The sequence below is a fragment of the Heteronotia binoei genome, chromosome 15 (genome assembly GCF_032191835.1).
Source record: "Heteronotia binoei isolate CCM8104 ecotype False Entrance Well chromosome 15, APGP_CSIRO_Hbin_v1, whole genome shotgun sequence".
NCBI classification, from domain to species: Eukaryota; Metazoa; Chordata; class Lepidosauria; order Squamata; family Gekkonidae; genus Heteronotia; species Heteronotia binoei.
Window position 1 is genome coordinate 34,581,805 of NC_083237.1, and position 20,732 is coordinate 34,602,536.

A 20,732-nucleotide genomic window follows, 5' to 3' on the forward strand; every position below is an offset into this window, starting at 1 on the left:
GAGGAGCATATTGCAAAAAACATAAAAACCAACAATAAAAATTTCTTCAAATATATTAGAAGTAGGAAACCAGCCTAGGAGGCAGTGGGGCCCTTGGATGACCATGGGGTAAAAGGATTATTGAAGGAGGATAGGGAGATGGCTGAGAAGCTGAATGAATTCTTTGTCTCCGTCTTCACTGTGGAAGACGAGAACTTTTTGCCTGCCCCAGAACCACTAATTTTGGAAGGGGTGTTGAAAGACCTGAGTCAGATTGAGGTGACAAAAGAGGAGGTCCTACAACTGATAGACAAATTAAAAACTAATAAGTCACCGGGTCCGGATGGCATACATCCGAGAGTTCTGAAAAAACTCAAAATTGAACGTGTGGATCTTCTAACAAAAATCTGTAATCTTTCATTGAAATCTGCCTCCGTTCCTGAGGACTGGAAAGTAGCAAATGTCACCCCCATCTTTAAAAAGGGTTCCAGAGGAGATCCGGGAAATTACAGGCCAGTCAGTCTGACTTCAATACTGGGAAAGTTGGTAGAAACCATTATCAAGGACAGAATGAGTAGGCACATTGATGAACACGGGTTATTGAGGAAGACTCAGCATGGGTTCTGCAAGGGAAGATCTTGCCTCACTAACCTGTTACATTTCTTTGAGGGGGTGAACAAACATGTGGACAAAGGAGACCCGATAGATGTTGTTTACCTTGACTTCCAGAAAGCTTTTAATAAAGTTCCTAATCAAAGACCCCTTAGAAAGCTTGAGAGTCATGGAGTAAAAGGACAGGTCCTCTTGTGGATCAAAAACTGGCTGAGTAATAGGAAGCAGAGAGTGAATATAAATGGGCAGTCTTCGCAGTGGAGGACAGTAAGCAGTGGGGTGCCGCAGGGCTCGGTACTGGGTCCCATGCTCTTTAACTTGTTCATAAATGATTTAGAGTTGGGAGTGAGCAGTGAAGTGGCCAAGTTTGCGGATGACACTAAATTGTTCAGGGTGGTGAGAACCAGAGAGGATTGTGAGGAACTGCAAAGGGATCTGTTGAGGCTGGGTGAGTGGGCGTCAACGTGGTAGATGCGGTTCAATGTGGCCAAGTGCAAAGTAATGCACATTGAAGCCAAGAATCCCAGCTACAAATACAAGTTGATGGGGTGTGAACTGGCAGAGACTGACCAAGAGAGAGATCTTGGGGTCGTGGTAGATAACTCACTGAAAATGTCAAGACAGTGTGCGTTTGCAATAAAAAAGGCCAACGCCATGCTGGGAATTATTAGGAAGGGAATTGAAAACAAATCAGCCAGTATCATAATGCTCCTGTATAAATCGATGGTGCGGTCTCATTTGGAGTACTGTGTGCAGTTCTGGTCGCCGCACCTCAAAAAGGATATTATAGCATTGGAGAAAGTCCAGAAAAGGGCAACTAGAATGATTAAAGGGCTGGAACACTTTCCCTATGAAGAAAGGTTGAAACGCTTGGGACTCTTTAGCTTGGAGAAATGTTGACTGCGGGGTCACATGATAGAGGTTTACAAGATAATGCATGGGATGGAGAAAGTAGAGAAAGAAGTACTTTTCTCCCTTTCTCACAATACAAGAACTCGTGGGCATTTGATGAAATTGCTGAGCAGCCAGGTTAAAACGGATAAAAGGAAGTACTTCTTCACCCAAAGGGTGATTAACATGTGGAATTCACTGCCACAGGAGGTGGTGGCGGCTACAAGCATGGCCACCTTCAAGAGGGGTTTAGATAAAAATATGGAGCAGAGGTCCATCAGTGGCTATTAGCAGAGTGTTGGACTGGATTGGCCATTGGCCTGATCCAACATGGCTTCTCTTATGTTCTTATAATCAAGAAAACTACAGAGACTAATGTGTAGAAGCTCTCAACGCGTTTGTCAGCTTGGTTTGCTGCGTGTTTTGAACAACCGCCCGAAGGTAGTTCCAGCCTTTTCAAGAGCAAATCAATGAAAACATCCTTCTCTGTACTGCATTTAGGAAAATGCATTTGCCTTGAGCGCGAGTCACTGTAGAAATGTATTCCTAAATGCAGTACAGAGAAGAATGTTTTCATTGATTTGCTCTTGAAAAAGCTGGAACTGCCTTCGGGCGGTTGTTCAAAACATGCAGCAAACCAAGTTGATGAACGTGTTGAGAGCTTCTACACATTTATCTTCGTGCTTTGGAAGGTGGAGAGGAGGGAGAAGGAGTGCTGCAGTACGCCGTTTCACAGGCATCCTCTGAATACGTTTCCACCGTTCCATCACATTTGAAACAGCCTTGGTTTGACCACACCTTAGTGGTTTTTTACAAGTTTTTGGACTTCAAGACTATTTATGTGGTGCCTTTTGGCACTTTGTACTGCATAGGATACTTTTGTATAGAAAATTTTTCAAGTAAACTTGTTTAAGATACTAAGAGATTTGTTTTGGCTACACAGTTGCATTATTGTTTTGTTTGGAAGGCTTAGTTAAGGCAGAAGGCCAAACAGCAGCAAGTCGGTAAATCATGGGAGGCTAAGCAATATCTCACTGAGAGATAATCCCCTCCCAAGAGATTTAGCTCTGATTTAGGAGCTACAGTCTGAGGTTTGTGGTACATTCATTTTTACCTGATAACCACTGAGTTAACAAGGCAGAGTTATTTTATAAAGCTTGTGGGGCAGCTTGAATGGGCTTGAGCTTGTTTGAATGATCTTTTTAAACTTCTTTAATTATCTGTTTTAGTCACATTTAAAACACCTTGTTTAAAAAAAATTATTTGTCAAACACTTGGTTTAAACTATGTGTTTTAAAGAATTTAATTTAATAGTTTATTATTGGATTATTGCCACACACCTTGAGTCCTGACTGTGCTTGGAAAAAGCCATGGCATAGAAATGATGGGATTAATAAATACAGTATACCTTCCAACTAGCTGCTGTGAGGCTACACAAGTAGCAGGTCACAGACCTTAACTTTTAATCAGTCATTAAAAAAGCACAGAAAACAAGAAGCATCTGACAGCTCCTGATGGCCAGCATAAAGTCTGTCTCTTTTTCCTTCAGGCTCCCACTTTTCCTTTTCATCTCTACATGCACTGTAATGGATGTTATCCCAATGTTATCCCTTTAAAGTAGAAGATCTGATGTCTCTGCTCCTTGTAAAGTTACAGTCCACAATAAACTGTGTTGGACAGAGACATGATGCTAGTTTCTATCTGGAAAAATGAAAGAATGGTCCAAATACCTCCTTCCAAGGTTTTTTTCTGAATTTCTGAAAATACAAGTAGAATAGGTTTAGTAAAAATTATTCAAAAAACAAATAGCAAATAGCAAGCCTTTATTGGAATAAAACAGATTTAGCAGTAAAATAGCAATATAAATAATATAAAATCCTAGATTATAAAGTACATAGGGAGCTAAAATACATAAAATAAGTAAAATATATATGAGTCGAGTTTAGCCAAATTAAATAATTAAAACAAATAAAATGTGGTCATTCCAGAACCATTCTCTGTCGTATTTCCATGGCCTGTTGGAGAAATCTAGCCACCATTAAAGTTACCTCAGCGCAAGTGTCATCTAAAAGTTTATGGACTTTGCCTGAATCAGCACAGTCCAACATATCTGCTAAGATATCTTTCAAGTATATACAACGAATATCATCATAAAGAGGACAGTTCAGTAGTACATGGGAAATAGTTTCAATACACTTGGAATTACAAAGACAGTGTCTATTAGAGTACTCAATCCTGTTAAATCTACCAAATAGGATAGCAGATGGTAATGCATTACATCTCGTTAACGAGAACGCACGCTGTTGCTGTGGAGCTTGCAGAGAGGAGAAATATGACGCTAACTTCCCTACTGAGAGAGGAAGTTCGAGATTCAGCAGGGAGCAAGACTTGTTGGCCAGGCTATATAACGTTTGCATTTCAATATCTAGAATTCTGAGCTTAAGTTTCAAAAAAGCTTCTTTTAAGGATAGCATAAGAAGTGAATCTAAATCAATGCCCATAGATTTTATTTTCCTCTCAATAAATACTAGCCAATTTGACGAATTAGATTCTGAGAGCAGTTGATATAAAAGGCTCTCTGAGTCAGAGTGGAAATGTAGCCCTAGCCAGTATTTAAGTGACATTAGCCATGCTTGTGTTTCCACAAGATTCGTCCCTGTTTCTAAACACAAAACTGCATATGGTACGCACTTTGGGAATCCCAGAATTTTCCGTAAGAATTTTGATTGGACACCTTCAATGTTATTATCCAAGGCTGAGATCCACACTGGGACCCCATATAAAAGCTGCGGTATCACTTTAGCCTTAAAGATTTTTAGCGCAGCTGGGATAAACTGATTGCCTCTGCTGTAAAAGAAGCGCTGGATAGCTGCAACACTAACATTGACTGACTTAATTATACAATTACGATGATTAGTCCAAAGTGTGTTATATTGAAAATGAATTCCTAGGTATTTGTAGTATTTTACTTGTTCTATCTCTTTGCCGCCTATTGACCTTTTAGTTGGTTTCCAAGATTTTGAAAAAACAACAATTTTAGATTTGTCATAGTTCAATAGGAGCTTATTGTTGTTAAGGAAGGTGATACAGCGAACAAGAAAACGCTTTAATCCAATTCTGGAACAAGATAGTAAGACTGTATCGTCCACATATAACAGTAAGGGAACATGTCTGGCACCAAGTTTTGGACTATGATGGTCAGTATCTGACAAAAAGGGAGCAAGATCATTAAGAAAGAGGTTAAACAAAAAGGGGGCCAACACACAACCTTGTTTAACCCCCTTTCTTAATGGGATTTTTGACGTGAGATTGCCTGATAAAGAGCATTTGACTTGACAAAAGTTGAAAGTACTGTATATAATTTTTTAATGAGCATAAGGAGTCTTTTATCAACACTTGTTTGTTCCAGTTTATCCCACAACAGGTCTCTGTCAATTGAATCAAATGCTCCCTTTAAGTCTAAAAAGGCTACATACAAGTTCATCTTTTTTCCAATAGTGTATTTGGAAATTAGATGGGACAAAGTATTACAATGATCAAGAGTAGTTTTGCCTTTACAAAAACCCAGTTGTTCCGGATCAAGAATTTTTTCTCGTGTCATCCATTGTGGACCAAACACCAGCATAGCACCTGGGTTGCCAACCTCCAGGTGGGTGACTGAGGGGAGGATTGCAAAAACAAGTAAAAGGGTTTCTATGGGGAGCACTTTTTCACCCAGCATGGCATATTTATTTATGGATGGTTTAGAGTGGAGGTTTTTTTGCAGTCCATTGGTTAATCCTTTTTTTGAGTCTATATTATTCTTTAAATGTTTCATTGATGATGTCATCATGATACAGGGGCCTTTATGGAATGGATAAATGGCAGACACCCCAACATAAAATTCTCCTTTACTTACGAATTGGATAGTATAATTTTTTTGGACATGGTGGTATTTAGGAACTCTAATAATTGGTTGGCTGTTAGAAATCACAGGAAGCCAACGGATAAAGGAGTTCCTCTCCATTTTCAATCATGCCACCTGGATCATTTGGGCAAGAGTCTTCCATATAGCCAAATGATCAGGGCTAGGAGAAATTCTACCAACTGGGGCAATTTCTGTAATGAGAAAGATCATGCCAATTTGAAGACAGGGGCTACCTTAAGTCAATGTTAAATCGAGCAGAGCAACAAGAGATGCTCCTTGTTTGAGAAACATCAGAAGGCTAGAAGGGATGAGACTTCAACATGTGCATTTCAATTTTCTCTGCTAGCTCCCTCTATTCAGAATGTAGTAAGGAAATTCTGGTTTATTGTAAAGGATATACCAGGCTGTCAGAACCCTCCCAGGATGGGATATAGGAGATAAAAAAACATTAGAGATTTTTTAATTAGAATGGATTTGGCAGCTAAAGACATGGGAGTGGAAAGGATGGGTGGACATTTTCCCTGTGGGAGTTGTTCTGCATGTTCAACATGCATGCAGATTGAGGAATACACTGACTGGGAATACAGCATATAAAATTGTTTTGAAAGACATTCCAACCTATGCCATTAAAAATGCATTTATATAATTTTGTGCCTGTGTCCCAGGATTTACGTGGGAAGTACAATACATGTGCACATAAATTGCGGATAAAAAATAACATGGCTGAGGCTCCACTTGTGGAGCACTTTAGGACCTGTCAACATGATTTAGACTCTAAAAATTTTTGTGGTTTCCAAATTTACATCCAGACCCTATAGTAAATGTGATGCCACGAAATGGTTATATCAGGAGGAAATGTGGTGGATCTTTAAACTTAGATCTTTCATGCCACTGGGACTAAATAGCAAATGGGTTCTTTCCTGTTTTCTGTAATGGTGTAATGTATAGCATTGCCAGAATTCTATGTTAATATATGCATTTGTATAATGCTTTTATGGAGGATACTTACTGTGTATGGATACCTTTAAGGAACACTGTAAAGTGGTTGCACCTGTTTTTAAGTATTTATGAATGCTGGTTACTGTGGCATGGTGCAAGACCTGTAAATTAGTCACTTGGTTGGGTGTTAAAGTGGGACTCTTGCCATGCTCTGTATCAATTTTTGAAGGTACGTTGATACAGGTTGCTTATGTTGGATAAGTACATTCAATTGGTTTATGAAATATGCTAGTTTTACTCTTTTTCCACACAGTTAAAGCTAAAAGTGAAATGAGGGAATATAAAGGACAACCTCGTTGCTGAGCTATGGTGCTGTGCAAATAATACTTATTGGAAAATATAACACCATCAGGATTCCTCAGGAGCTTCATGGAACCAAGGATCCTTTGAGTATTAAAGGACCGCACTTCGCTAAATGGACATTGATTTGTATCTTGGAACTTTGAATTTCGGTCCTTCTGTATTACTGTTATTTGGTGTTCTATTGTGTCAGGGTATGATTGTAAGAGTTTTGTATGAGAGTGTTTGAATATACGCAGTTGTTTACCTTGGTATTAATTTTGGAGGCTGGTTATCATGGCAATGTTGGTTCCCCTCCATCAGTCTCTACTGTAATTCTCTGTTTTGTTGCACAACCTCCAGGTGGGTCCTGGAGTTCTACTGGAATTACAATTGATCTCCAGACTACCGAGATGCTTTAGGGAGTGGACTGTCCATTACATTATAGACCTCTAAGCTCCCACTACTCCTCAAAACCTCTGCTGCCTAAGTTTGATCCTCTACACCTCCAGGAATTTCCCAAACCACAGCTGTCAGCCCCAGTATGGAGCCTATGCAGAGGTATAGGATCATGGAAGCTTCCCTCCTCTCCCATGTCCTAATCAGAACTTACCATGAACCAAATGTTCTTCCTCCTCAGAGCGTTTCTTCAAGGAATGCTTCTGCTTTCCTGCAAGAGGAAGAGATTTGCAGTAGGTGAGGGAAAAAACAAACAGAACAAAAGTGAACTAACAGTTGATGTACTAGAAATCAGCAAGGCTATTAAAAGTCTTAAGGGGTTGTAGAGAAGAGGCCACTGCTTATTGTATTCTGGAATTTCAAGCTGAAGCTCAGCCTTATATATCATAATAATAATAATAATAATAATAATAATAATAATAATAATAATAATAATAAACTTTTATTTATATCCCGCCCTTCCCGCCGGAGCAGGCTCAGGGCGGCTAACATGACATTGTATACCATGTTTTATAAAACAATTTTAAAATACAATTAATACATACAGTTAAAACAGTTACATTAAATTACAGCTAAAATTAAGTTAAGGTGCTATATTCAGTTGACGTATTTCGATGGCGAGATATCGCTTTCAGGGTTCCTCATATGCTTGCAGAAAGAGAGTGGTTTTGCAAGCCCTGCGGAATTGATTAAAGTTCCGCAGGGCTCGCACTTCCTCCGGCAATTGGTCCACCAGTGGGGGGCCATTACAGAAAAGGCCTGCTCTCTTGTTACTCTTAGTTTGGCCTCTTTTGGTCCAGGGATCCTTAGAAGGCTTTGAGAACTAGATCTTAGTGCTCTCTGGGGAACGTGTGGGGAGAGGCGGTCCCTAAGGTAGGCAGGGCCTTGGCCATATAGGGCTTTAAAGGTGAAAACTAGCACCTTATAGCGAACTCGGGATATAATTGGAAGCCAGTGCAGTTCCTTCAGCCCAGGCCGCACATGTTCCCACCGAGGTAGTCCCAGTAGCAGCCTGGCCGCAGCATTCTGCACTAGCTGCAACTTCCGAGTTCGGCACAAGGGCAGCCCCATGTAGAGGGCATTACAGTAGTCTAGTCTCGAGGTGACCATTGCATGGATCACTGTTGCTAGGTCGCTACGTTCCAGGAAGGGGGCCAACTGTCTCGCCCTTCTAAGATGGAAGAAGGCGGATTTTGCAGTGGCAGCTATCTGTGCCTCCATTGTCAGGGAGGGTTCCAGTAGCACTCCCAGGCTTTTGACCTTGCGCACTGGTATTAGTGAGACACCGTCAAAAGTCGGTAGGGAGATCTCCCCTCCCAGTCCACAGCGATCCACGCAAAGGACCTCTGTCTTCGCTGGATTCAGCTTCAGCCCACTCAGCCTGATCCAGTCTGCCACGGATTGCAACGCCCGATCCAGATTTATAGGGGTGTCGGCGGCCCGGCCGCCCATCAGTAGATAGAGCTGGGTGTCATCAGCGTACTGATGGCAACCCAGCCCGTGTCTCCGGGCAATCTGGGCAAGGGGGCGCATAAAGATATTAAACAGCATTGGGGAGAGAACTGCCCCCTGCGGGACCCCACAATTAAGTAGGTGTCTCCGGGACATTTCTCCTCCAACTGCCACCCTTTGTCCCCGACCTTCAAGGAAGGAGGAGAGCCACTGTAAGGCCAACCCCCGAATTCATGCGTCGGCGAGACGGCGGGTCAGCAGCTGATGAGCGACCATATCGAACGCAGCCGATAGGTCTAACAACAGCAATACCGCCAAGCCGCCTCGATCCAGATGTCGCCGGAGATCATCCATGAGGGCGACCAACACCGTCTCCACCCCGTGGCCCGGACGAAAGCCGGACTGATATGGATCCAAGGCGGAAGTGTCATCCAGAAAGTCCTGCAACTGCAACGCCACAGCCCTCTCGATAATTTTGCCCAAAAAGGGCAAATTTGAGACCGGCCGGTAATGGGCCAATTCAGCCGGGTCTGATGTAGCTTTTTTCAGGAGAGGGCGGACCACTGCCTCTTTCAGGGGTGTTGGAAACTGGCCCTCCGAAAGAGATCTATTTATGATGTCCCGTATAGGACATCCTAGCTCCTCCCGGCAGGCCTTAATTAACCAGGAGGGGCATGGGTCCAGATCGCATGTAGTGGGGCGTGCAGTTACCAGGATTCTGTCAACCTCCTCCAAGCTGAGTGGGCCGAAACAGTCCAGGATTGAATTAGAAGACACGCACGGAGCCTCGAGTTTTCTCACTGTATCTAATATGGCTGGGCAGTCATGGCGGAGTGATTGGACCTTGTCTGCAAAAAATTTCGCAAAAGCCTCGCAGCCTATTTCCAATTCCTTAACGTTTGGCTTGCCTTGTGGCAGTGTAGTGAGGTTCCGAATTATCTTAAACAATTGAGCTGGGCGCGAATTTGCAGACGCAATCTTGGTCGCAAAGTATGTTTTCTTTGCAGCCTTGATTGCCATCTCATAGGACCTCATAAACGTCCTATAAGATGTTCTGGTCACTTCGTCACGGATGCGTCGCCATTGCCTCTCTAGCCGTCTGAGACCTTGTTTCAGCTGGCGCAGCTCCGGGGTATACCACGGAGCCAGCCTACTCCGAGGCCGTAGAGGGCGTCGAGGTGCGATCTCGTCGATGGCCCCAGATAGTTGAGCGTTCCATATCTCAACCAGGCCATTGAGGGAATCGCCAGAGGGCCAGGGATCCCGCAGGGCCGATTGGAACCGTTCCGGGTCCATCTGGCTCCGCGGGCAAGCCATAATAGGCTCATCGCCTAAACAGGTTCGGGGTGGCATATCTATACGAGCCTTAAGGGCGAGGTGGTCCGACCATGGCACCACTTTAGTGGTTATATCGTCCACCATAACCCCGGCCGCAAAGACCAGGTCTAACATGTGACCAGCCTGGTGAGTGGGGGCTGTAACAAACTGAGAGAGTCCTAGTGTTGCCATGGATGACACCAGGACCGTTGCCTGACTAGAGGTCGGGTCATCAGCATGGACGTTGAAGTCACCCAGGATCACCAGCCTTGGGTGCTCCAACGCCCAGCCCGTCGCCGCCTCGAGTAGGGACGGTAAGGCGCCGGCTGGTGTGTTAGGCGTACGGTATACCAGCCAGATCGCCAATCCCTCTCCAGCCTCCAGTGCCAAGCCAGCACATTCAATGCCTTCGATCTTTGGGGCCGGGAGCGCCCTGAAGGAGTAAGCCTCACGTACAAATAGTGCCACTCCTCCCCCCCGCCCGCTAGTCCGCGATTGGTGAAAGACCGAATAACCTGGTGGAGCTGTTTGCGAGAGGGCTAATGTATCTCCCTCTCGGACCCAGGTTTCGGTCACGCATGCCAGGTCCATGTCCTGTTCGATTAGGAACTCTCGGAGGACAGAAGTTTTGTTATTAATGGACCTGGCATTGCATAACACCAATGACGGAGGCGAGTTATTCTTCCTGGCCCTACTCCCTGTCACCATTGGGATGGGACACAGATTGGAGGGGGAGCGAGCACTGACTTGTCTCGGTCCTCCTCCCTTATATCGTCTGCTCCCACCGCCATACCTCCCCCTCCCCAGGAGCACTGGAATCCCTTGACCGGCCATTCCCCACTGGTGGTTACCACTGTCCTGACCCAAGCTGATGCACAGTCTATTGAATAGGGTGAAATATATGTTATTTCTTTTTTGTATTATTATTATAGATTAAAATAAGCTTTTTAAAAAAATCTCAAGAGTTATTAAGCAATGATACTAACAATCCATTGCAAGGGATCACGTTTCAGAAAAACTATCTTCTATGAAGAATAATTCAGGATTGTAGCCTTATTAATTTCTTCTGGAAATAATTAACACTGTTGTCATTTTTACACATGAAGCTACTTTAAATGAAGCCGCCCTGAGTTCATTTGGAATGGGCGGGATATAAATGGAAAGTAAATAAAAATAAATAAAATGAAACCGTTGGTATATCCAGGTCAGTATTGTTTATACTCTTGGATGCTTTTAATCGGAGATGCTGGGGCTGAACCTGAGACTTCTCCATGCAAACTAGATGCTCTACTACTGCACCACTAGTTAAGTTGCCAGCCTCCAGGTGGGCCTGGAGTTCTCCTGGAATTACAGGTTATCTCCACACTATAGAGCTTGTTGCCTGTACAAGAAATGGCAGTTTGGGAGGATAAACTCTGTTTAGGGATAGCCCTTATCCACTTATAACAAGAGGCCTCCAGCCTTGTTATGAGTCCTCCCTCCTTCCCTTGCTCCTTTGAGCAATGGAGTTTTGGGGATGGCCAAATTGTTCCCCAACCTGCTGATGTTGCACCACCAGACATCATTTCCACCCATGGCTCTGCACCTGAAGTTGCTGAAAGTTCCCAGCATTGCCAGGTGCTGGCCTGGCATCTCTACTGAATTACACCCTCATTGAGCTCCCTCCTACCTTGAAACCCTACTCTTTTCCAGGCTTTGCCCTCAAATCATCAAAAAGTCAGAGATGGCAACACTAGCACCATAGCCCCTCTCTTTGTATTTGTGTTTGGAAATGGGAGGAGATAAAAACTGATATAAAGATGACTGGATCAGCTGGACTTTATAGTACCTTTATATATGTAATATCCTGTAACTCCAAAAAGTAGAAAGGACAGCATAAATAACACCCAGAATGCAGGGAACCACGGAGAAGTTTGTGGGAAAATATCACCTGGAAAACAGAAATGGCAAGACAATGAATTAGTGATGTGCCATATTTTCATGGATATCTGTACTTCTGATGAAGCTAGATGCATCAGACGGGGGGGGGGGGGGGGAGGTCCTACAGCAGCCATGCCATTACTCTCTTGCCTGATGACTAGAGAGCTGCTGCTCTCTCATCATTGTACAAGATCAACCTGAGATGCAGCCAAGGACAAAAGCAAAACAAAACACACTTTGAGGAATGTGTGGATCAGGCCCATGGTAAACACAAAATAAGTTTTCATTCCTCCTTAATGATAACCGCTGCATAGAGGTGAGTTCTAGAGAACCACTTTGCCAACCAAGGCAAAGTCTCTTCCAGCCTTAAATTTCTTTGCTGATATAGCTCACAGAATATATATTTTTTCATACTTATGACTGTGGATATGAACAAAAAAAAACCCTGAATCAATACATTTTTAGTAATGAGCATGCAATATGGAAATAGGGGACTCAACCACTGAATGTTCATAGAAAATATAGCCAAGAATTGTGCTACAAGGGCTTGATGCAGAATGAATTTTGTCCAAACAATTGGAAGAAGTATGCAATGTAAGGAAATGAATATGGTTGCAGCTGATTATCAGGCTTCCACTTCTGAAACTGTTGGTGAATGCTTCTGGCTTTACAATATTATGTAGCTTAAGCACACTTTTTTTTTTTGCCATCAGGTCACAGCTGACTTATGATGACCCCATGGGGTTTTCAAGGCAAGAGATTTCAGAGGTGGTTAGCCATTGCTTGCCTCGATATCACATCCCTGGCATTCCTTGGAGGTCTCCCATCCAAGTACTAGTCAGGCCCGATCTGACCTGGATAGCTCAGACTAGCCTGTTTTCATAAGATCTTGAAAGCTAAGCAAAGACTAGTACTTGGGTGGAAGACCTCCAAAGAATACCAGGAGTGTGACCAGGGGTGGAATTCTAGCAGGAGCTCCTTTGCATATTAGGCCACACACCCCTGATGTAGCCAATCCCTCAAGAGCTTACAAAAAAGAGCCTTGTAAGCTCTTGGAGGATTGGCTACATCAGGGGTGTGTGGTCTAATATGCAAAGGCGCTCCTGCTAGGTGTAACACAAAGGAGCTCCTGTTAGGCTCCTGGGCGTGACACAGAGGCAGGTAATGGCAAACCACCTTTGAGTGTTTCTTGCCTTGAAAACCACATGGGGTCATCATAAGTCAGCTGTGACTTGAAGGCAGCTTCCACCAACAAGTGTACATTACTTACTTGAAAGGAAGATAGTGGCTTTGTGTTTCATCTGCAAATGGCCTTTCTCATGGACTATGCAAATAACTTCTCTTGTGCCTCTCAAAACTGTGATGGAACTAGAAACATTGAACAGCTGCTTATGATCCTGCTCAAGTTCATATGGATGGTTCTGATAATCTTTTATAAGCCACTGTAGTTCTGGACGAGGAAACCATCCAGAAGATCTGCAAGCCAGTTTGATCCCATTTCCTTCTGGACCCAAAATCTCGATTGACACCATTCCCATGCCTGAAACAAAAAGGAGTTTCATAGGATTATGTGTAAATGTTGGAACATAGAGCAAAACCTCCATCAAATAAACATACAGAGGAAGAGTTCTTTCTAAAGTTTTGTGAATTCACTGCGAACATTTTAATTATTTTCAGACTCTGAAAGGGATTGTGAGAAATATGGTGTTTTGTGACACACTAGGCATTTCCTATATCTCTATGGTTTTTACCATACATATTTGGGAAATCCCTAGCACTACTGATTCCTCCACATTTTTGCACCTGCTACTCCTTTGATGGCAGTGGGAGAATGGAGCATGAGGGCAAGAGTTTATTTATTTATTTATTACTTTACATTTATATCCCGCCCTCTCCGCAAGCGGACTCAGGGCGGCTACAGTTTACCTACTGTAGTGGGCAGCCTGAGAGTCCTTTACCTTCCATGGATTTACAAGGGTGTAACTCTGTTTAGGATTGTATTGCTATGCATCCAGATTGAGATAAAGCCTGCATTCTTGTGCAGGTGACAGACCTTAGCATAGAATGTAATAAGTATAACACTAAGATGGACTCCCATTCACTTCCATTCCTCAGAAGCTAGAATTTTCCCTCCATTACTTCTGTCCCTTCATAGATTGAGCAGCCTTGGTAATGTGTTTCCTTCTCCCCTGAAGAAACTTTGGCTGTCCTACCCTGTATTGTTTATATATTTGGTTATTTGCTCAGCCCAGGAATCTGAGGGAAAGGATAGGATCACCCTTTAACTTAAACCAGAGAAAATTGTACTAGAGATGTTTTTAAAATTCAAAAATAACAAAATGTTTTATGAAACATTAGAGAACGGTCAGGTGAAAGCAGGGGTTGAAATTACTCAAGTAAAACTAGTACAAACACAGACTTTTGTTCTTACATATCAGGTTAATAAGAGGTCCTTAAATTATTCAGTTATAATATGTTGTTGAAGGCTTTCACTAGTATTTGACCCAGAGAGAACTCCAGTTTTCTGGGTTATACCTCTGAGGATACCAGTCACAGTTGCTGGAGAAAAACCAGGTCTCACAATGCCAAGACGATGGCCATAGAGCCCGGAAAATCTACAACTAATATTCGCAGTTACTTAGACCTTTATATTGAGAGGCTTTTGTTCCAGAATTTTCCCAAACACTCTTGTACACTTTATTTGTATAATCACAGTCTCTTTACGTGCCCAGAAGGCTGGTACCCTGTTCCCAGTACCTAAACACCTTCTCTTTGTACACCAGTACTCTTCTTGAATTGTTAACAGACTTTTAAGGTCTCTACAGGCTGTTTCTAATCACACCAGACCAGGGAATTCCGTACTCAAAGATAACTGTCCCTGTTGACTGGGTAGGGATTTTCTTCTCCTGTAGAAGATAGATTAGACAGACTCCGTTTCTAACCTGTAACATGAAGAGCTGTTTGGATGTTATCACTCCAGCCAGTAGACTTGACAATGCATCTGTAGGATCCCTGATCAGTAACTTGCACACTTTTCAGCTTCAATGACACATTTCCATTGGGCAGTTCCTCCTTATCCAGCACAGTCCGGGACTCATAGCCCTGCTCAAACATTTCCAAACCAGAGAGAGCTTTGAACTGGTAGATGTTGATGTAATCATCACCAATTTTTTGCCACTGAACTTCCATACTCTGTGGTTGTCTCCCAAGAGAGATCTGGCATGGCAGTATCACATCTTGACCCACAATACCAATGACAGATGGAGAAGAGCTTACTTCAAAGTGTTCTGAAAAAAATCAGTCACAAATAGGATTTTTAAAATGTTAAAAGTCCTGGGGTTAACATACATATTGGAAAGTGAAACTCATCAGCTTGCTATCTTGATTTAGCTGTTTGTGTTCCATGATTAGGAGGAATAGTTTATCCTCCACCTAAATCTGGGTGCAAGATCAGAGGCAAGGTTGCTGATATCATTGCTCTGATAAACAGTTACCATCCAAATGTTATTGACGTCTGTCATCCTTTTATTTTATTTGTATTTAAATGTTTGTTAGCCAGATTTCTTCCAATGGAGCTCAAAGTGGCTTACAACATTAATAAAACATACAAAACATTAAAAAGCATAAAACCAACCTTTTAAATCCTAAATAAAATAGTTTTCAGCAGTCTCCTAGAGCAGGGGTGGCCAATGGTAGCTCTCCAGATGTTTTTTGCCTACAACTCCCATCAGCCCCAGCCATTGATGGGAGTTGTAGGCAAAAACATCTGGAGAGCTACTGTTGGCCACCCCTGTCCTAGAGATCCATAGTGAGGGACCAGGTGACATTCCTGGGAAAGTGTTTTGTAATTGTGAGGCTGCCACTGAGAAGTTTCTCTCTTGTGTTTCCATCAAACGATCATCGTTGATTGATGGGACTGAGCAGCATTTCCTGTCCTGGGTACATTATCAGAGGATACTTCTGGTTGGGATCGATACAAGAACTGTTAATAAAATAAATCACGATCTTTTGGCTGTTTTTTTGTGCCTCCATGTTTCCTGGCTTTCCTGGTTAGAATCTCTCAGCCTCTGTAACTAGAGCACAATTTCAAGGCACACATCATATTTCCTGGCTCTGGCAATGCTGTTTTTACTATCAAAACCTTCACATTACTACTCATAGAAGGAGAAAAAAAATCCATGTATTGCAGAGATTCAGAAGGGTGTCGTGATCACGAACAGCAGACTCTGATCTGGAGAACTGGGTTTGATTCCCCCACTCCTCCACATGAAGCCTGCTGGATGACCTTGGGTCAGTCACAGATCTCTAAAGTCTCTCAGCCGCACCTACCTCAGAAGATACCTGTTATGGGGAGAGAATGGTAAGGTGAATGTAAGTCACTTTAATTCTCCTTAGAGTAGAGAAAAGCAGGGTATAAAAACCAACTCTTTCCCCTCATTTATCATAAAGCAAGTGGGGCCCTCTGCGTATAAGGAGCTCAGGCTCATTTGCATCCTTCTTGACCAAATCTATGAGAATACAGCACATTCCTAGAATTGTTCTGAGCATTTTACCTGACAAAGAGAATGACACCAGGATTGCAATACAGAAGGAGGCAAGACTGAAACACTGCTTGAGATCCATGGTCCCTCATATCTCCTCAGGAAATTCTGATCTGAAACATCAACAACAGAACCAACAAATAAGTGTGAATATAAACTTCTATTTTGCTTTTCAAAGTGCTCTCTGCTGCATTCACATCACTCCATCAGATTCAAAGATAAGGGACTTAAAATTGAATAGCTCTGATTACCCATGCAATCTGACCTTCTCTACAGCATCAAGAAACTTGGGAAACACTTCTTGGGAAACTTTTTCTGCTTTTCAAGACATCATCATTTCACTACAGTGCCTGTTATATTCCTTCAGTTTTCCTGGGTCTTGTTAATTTGCCTCAGTCCCCTGCTTTCGTCAGCATCCATTGTTCCAGATGAAAGCTTTTTGTCCCACGATTTTCAGTCTAGAGCGCTTTCTTTTGGAACTTCCATATGGCATTGTGCTGTATTCATTCTCCTTCAAAATTCTCTCTGTCCTCAATACCTCTTTCCTAAACTTGCTTTACTAAGATCTTTGTTTTTTAAAAAAAGAATTTAGTGTGTTGGTCTCAGTCACATCAGAATAATGTTCCAGTCATTTTTCCTACCCTGTCACTTAAAAAAAAATGATAATCAGGCCTCATTTTGGGCAGGAGCTCCCAGGAGCGGAGTTCCAGAACTTCTAAATTATATTGTCTTCTTTCTTTCTTACCCCTCCCCATCCAAAAAATTGCTTCTGGGCTCCATTGTTTAAACCCCCTGTGAGAATTTTTCTGAACTCTAAGATTTGACAAACTTTCTAATATTTTCCCCACAAAAAAGGGAAAAATAGCCAAAACATATAAAGCAGACAGATGGAAATCTTCATCATGCCACTGTGGCCACATAGGAGAAAGTAATTTAAACAGTATGATGGGAGTTAGGTTTTATTATGACAGTTATACTCAAAGAAGCATTTTAAGGTAGATGCAGAGCAGGGCCGGCGCTGGGTTTTCTGCTGCTGGAGGCAGATCTCAGTTCAGCGCCCCCCCCAATCTTATTTTAGAAAAAAGCATTCTTGTGCGTGGCACGATGACGTCACAAAAAGTGAAGACATCAAGCAGCCCCCCCTCCCCCTCAGGCTTCCTAATTGGGGTGGGGGGTGAGGGGAGCTGACAGTTGTGAATGAAGGAATAGAGGGAATGCTTATTAAATTTGCAGATGATACTAAATTGGGAGGGGTTGCAAACACAGAAGAAGACAGAAACAGGATACAGGATGACCTTGACAGACTGGAAAATTGGGCTAAAAACAATAAAATTAATTTTAACAGGGATAAATGAAAAGTTCTGCAAAGAGGATCTAGGGGTCTTAGTGGTTCATACGCTGAACATGAGTCAACGGTGTGATGTGGTGGCTAAAAAGGCAAATGCAATTTTGGGCTGTATCAACAGAAGTATAGTGTCCAGATCATGTGATGTGATGGTATCGCTTTACTCTGCTCTGGTAAGACCTCACCTGGAGTATTGTGTTCAATAAAATGTGGGCACCACATTTTAAGAAGGATATAGACAAGCTGGAACGGGTCCAGAGGAGGGTGACGAAGATGGTGAGGGGTCTGGAGACCAAGTCCTTTGAGGAAAGGTTGAAGGAGCTGGGGATGTTTAGCCTGGAGAGGAGGCGGCTGAGAGGTTATATGATCACCATCTTCAAGTACTTGAAGGGCTGTCATATAGAGGATGGTGTGCAATTGTTTTCTGTGGCCCCAGAATGTAGGACCAGAACCAATGGGTTGAAATTAAATCAAAAGAGTTTCCGGCTCAACATTAGGAAGAACTTCCTGAAAGAGCGATTCCTCTGTGGAACAGGCTTCCTCGGGAGGGGGTGGGCTCTCCTTCCTTGCAGGTTTTTAAACAGAGGCTAGATGGCCATCTGACAGCAATGAAGATCCTGTGAGTTTAGGGGGAGGTGTTTGTGAGTTTCCTGCAATGTGCAGGGGGTTGGACTAGATGACCCTAGAGGTCCCTTCCAACTCTATGATTCTATCTATTTCCATTTCAAATCTTAGTTCCCCTAAGTAGCTAATTGTAAGTTTTGTCCCAAAAAATGAAGTCTCCAGCCCTTTTCATTACAGACATATAAAGGGAAAGGTGTAGGCAGGTTTTGTGAATTTTGCTCGGAAAAGGATGCAGAGGGGAAAGCTGCAATACATCTGCAGTAGGGCTGGAATTCACTGCACAGCCACAGAGAACTCTGTGTGTCTTAGCTCCATTGGCAACACACATCTGCAGCAATGAAGAAAGAAAAGCAAACTATCCTTGTCATTTTGAAGCAACTTCTGTTTGTTAGATCCTTGTGACAGGGCTTATGTTGCTATTTAAATTAGTGATTCTCAGAGTTTTTGAAATGGGCTGTTCTAAACTTACTCTAACTTTTGGAACCCACTTGAGAAGTACCTGTGGGTTTCTTTCTCCATCTGCAATATGAAAAGTAGGAATTGCACATCAGTTAACACTGAACTGCTTTATATTCTATTTTAACTGTTATTAGTATTATTTGATTAAAAAAAATTATGCTGTCTATCCAGGGAACCTTCTCAAAAAGTTTATGTCTGATTCCTAAAAGACAGCAATGTAGCCATCCTCAAGTAGAAGGACATCCCATAAGTTAGGGGCCAGTACTGAAACCTGTGGCACAGAGTGGTAAAGCAGCAGTACTGCTGTACTGTGATCTGAACTCTTTGCTCACAACCTGAGTTCTATCCCAGCGAAAGCTTGTTCAGGCAGCTGGCCCAAGGTTGACTCAGCCTTCCATCTTTCTGAGGTTGGTAAAATAAGGACCCAGCTTGCTGGGGGGGAAATGTAAAAGACGGGAAGGCAATGGCAAACCACCCGAAAAAGTCTGCCGTGAAAATGTTGTGAAAGCAACGTCACCCCAGAGTCGGAAACGACTGGTGCTTGCACAGGGGACCTTTCCTTTCCCCACCTCTGAAGGTGGGGGCACACAAAGCAGATGTTGTGAGGCAGACCTTAACTGGCAAGCTGGACAATATATTGAATTACTTAGAAACAGTCTGTATTTCATGGCCATTTTGTATATTATGCAGACGAAAACCCAAATTTGCCATTGAGCCCCCAAGAACCTCCTCACTTAGGTCATCCCATGACACCTGTTTTCTAGACAGTCATGAACCCTTTTTTTGATTCTGACTCAAAGTTTGAGAATCCTTAGTTTAACACAGTCGACCAACCTGGCTTAAATTGGAGCTGCAGAACTCCTCATGGGTGTATTTATGGCTGATAGACATGTTCCTGTCAGTCTTCTTTAAAAGAGACAGAGAAACTCAGATGGCTCAGTATGGTTCAAGGATTAGGACCAAGGCTTTTTTTTTTTTTAAGCAGGAATGCATAGGAATGCAGTCTTGGCTGGCTTTTTCTTAAGGGGTCTGGCCTAATATGCTACAAAAAACTCATTGTGAAACAATGATGTCAGGGGGTGTGGTCTAATATGCAAATAAGTTAGTGTTGCACTTTTTCTACAAAAAAGCCCTGGTTAGGACTATTTTTCTGGACCATTCATGTATAAAGTAGTGGTGAAACAAGCTCCTTTCAATGTGGGGAAAGGCATGGATGAGGGAAAGGGGAGCTCTTTCCATCACTTATCCACTCTTCCTCAGTTGCTTTTGAAACCTGTCTTCCCTCCTGGCTCAAGCTACCCCAATTTCAAGTTCACTCCACCTACATAAAATACACATATTTTGCATAAGTAGCAAGTGGAGCATTTATAGTGTTCCAGCCCTCTGTCTCCTGCCTTGGAGAAAGGTGGGGTCCAACCAGTAATAACCAAATGTGATACAATTCAATTGTCACTGAAGTGAATTCATCTTCAAAATTTGGTGAGAGACCGACAATGAAAACCAGATTATTTAGCTAATTAAAGAAGCAACACAGCTCAAAATTACACAAAATCATCCCCTTTTCACAATATGAAAGCATGGTCTATTTTTGAATTTTTAGAAATGATTCATAGTAATACAGAAGAATGTACCTTTTCCTGGGATTTAGAAGTCATCTTGGTTTTTTGGTCTCTAATTACGGAAAAGAAAATTGTATAGGAGAAAGCAAAGGGTGAACCTTGACCAGGAAAAATGAAAGTAAGTATGTTAAATATTAACCTTCAGGGGAAAGACCTTGGAGATTAATTACCTTTACCAGTAGAACTGGGGCTCTAGCATTTTAATGCTACAATAAGTCTTGTTAGTCTTAAATTTGCCACCACATTCTTTTTTCCTTCCTGACTGCTATTTATAGGAGATGAGAAAAACATAAGCTATTTTATCTTCTTGCAAAACTGTACATATTTAG

General features: G+C 42.5%; 1 protein-coding gene across 1 annotated transcript in view; it reads right to left on the reverse strand.

The window, feature by feature from the left end:
• The window catches only part of LOC132584521 (butyrophilin subfamily 2 member A2-like), a 48,180-nt gene extending 27,665 nt beyond the window's left edge, over positions 1–20,515 (reverse strand). Inside the window, exons 1-7 of the mRNA XM_060256417.1 lie at positions 20,416–20,515; positions 16,369–16,469; positions 14,758–15,102; positions 13,086–13,355; positions 11,724–11,825; positions 7,281–7,337; positions 3,213–3,239 (exon numbers count right to left, since the gene is read on the reverse strand). Of these exons, the coding sequence (XP_060112400.1) occupies positions 3,213–3,239; positions 7,281–7,337; positions 11,724–11,825; positions 13,086–13,355; positions 14,758–15,102; positions 16,369–16,438 (871 nt within the window). The 5' untranslated portion in view covers positions 16,439–16,469; positions 20,416–20,515. The remainder of the gene's footprint in view (positions 1–3,212; positions 3,240–7,280; positions 7,338–11,723; positions 11,826–13,085; positions 13,356–14,757; positions 15,103–16,368; positions 16,470–20,415) is intronic.
• Between the last annotated feature and the right edge of the window lie 217 nt (positions 20,516–20,732).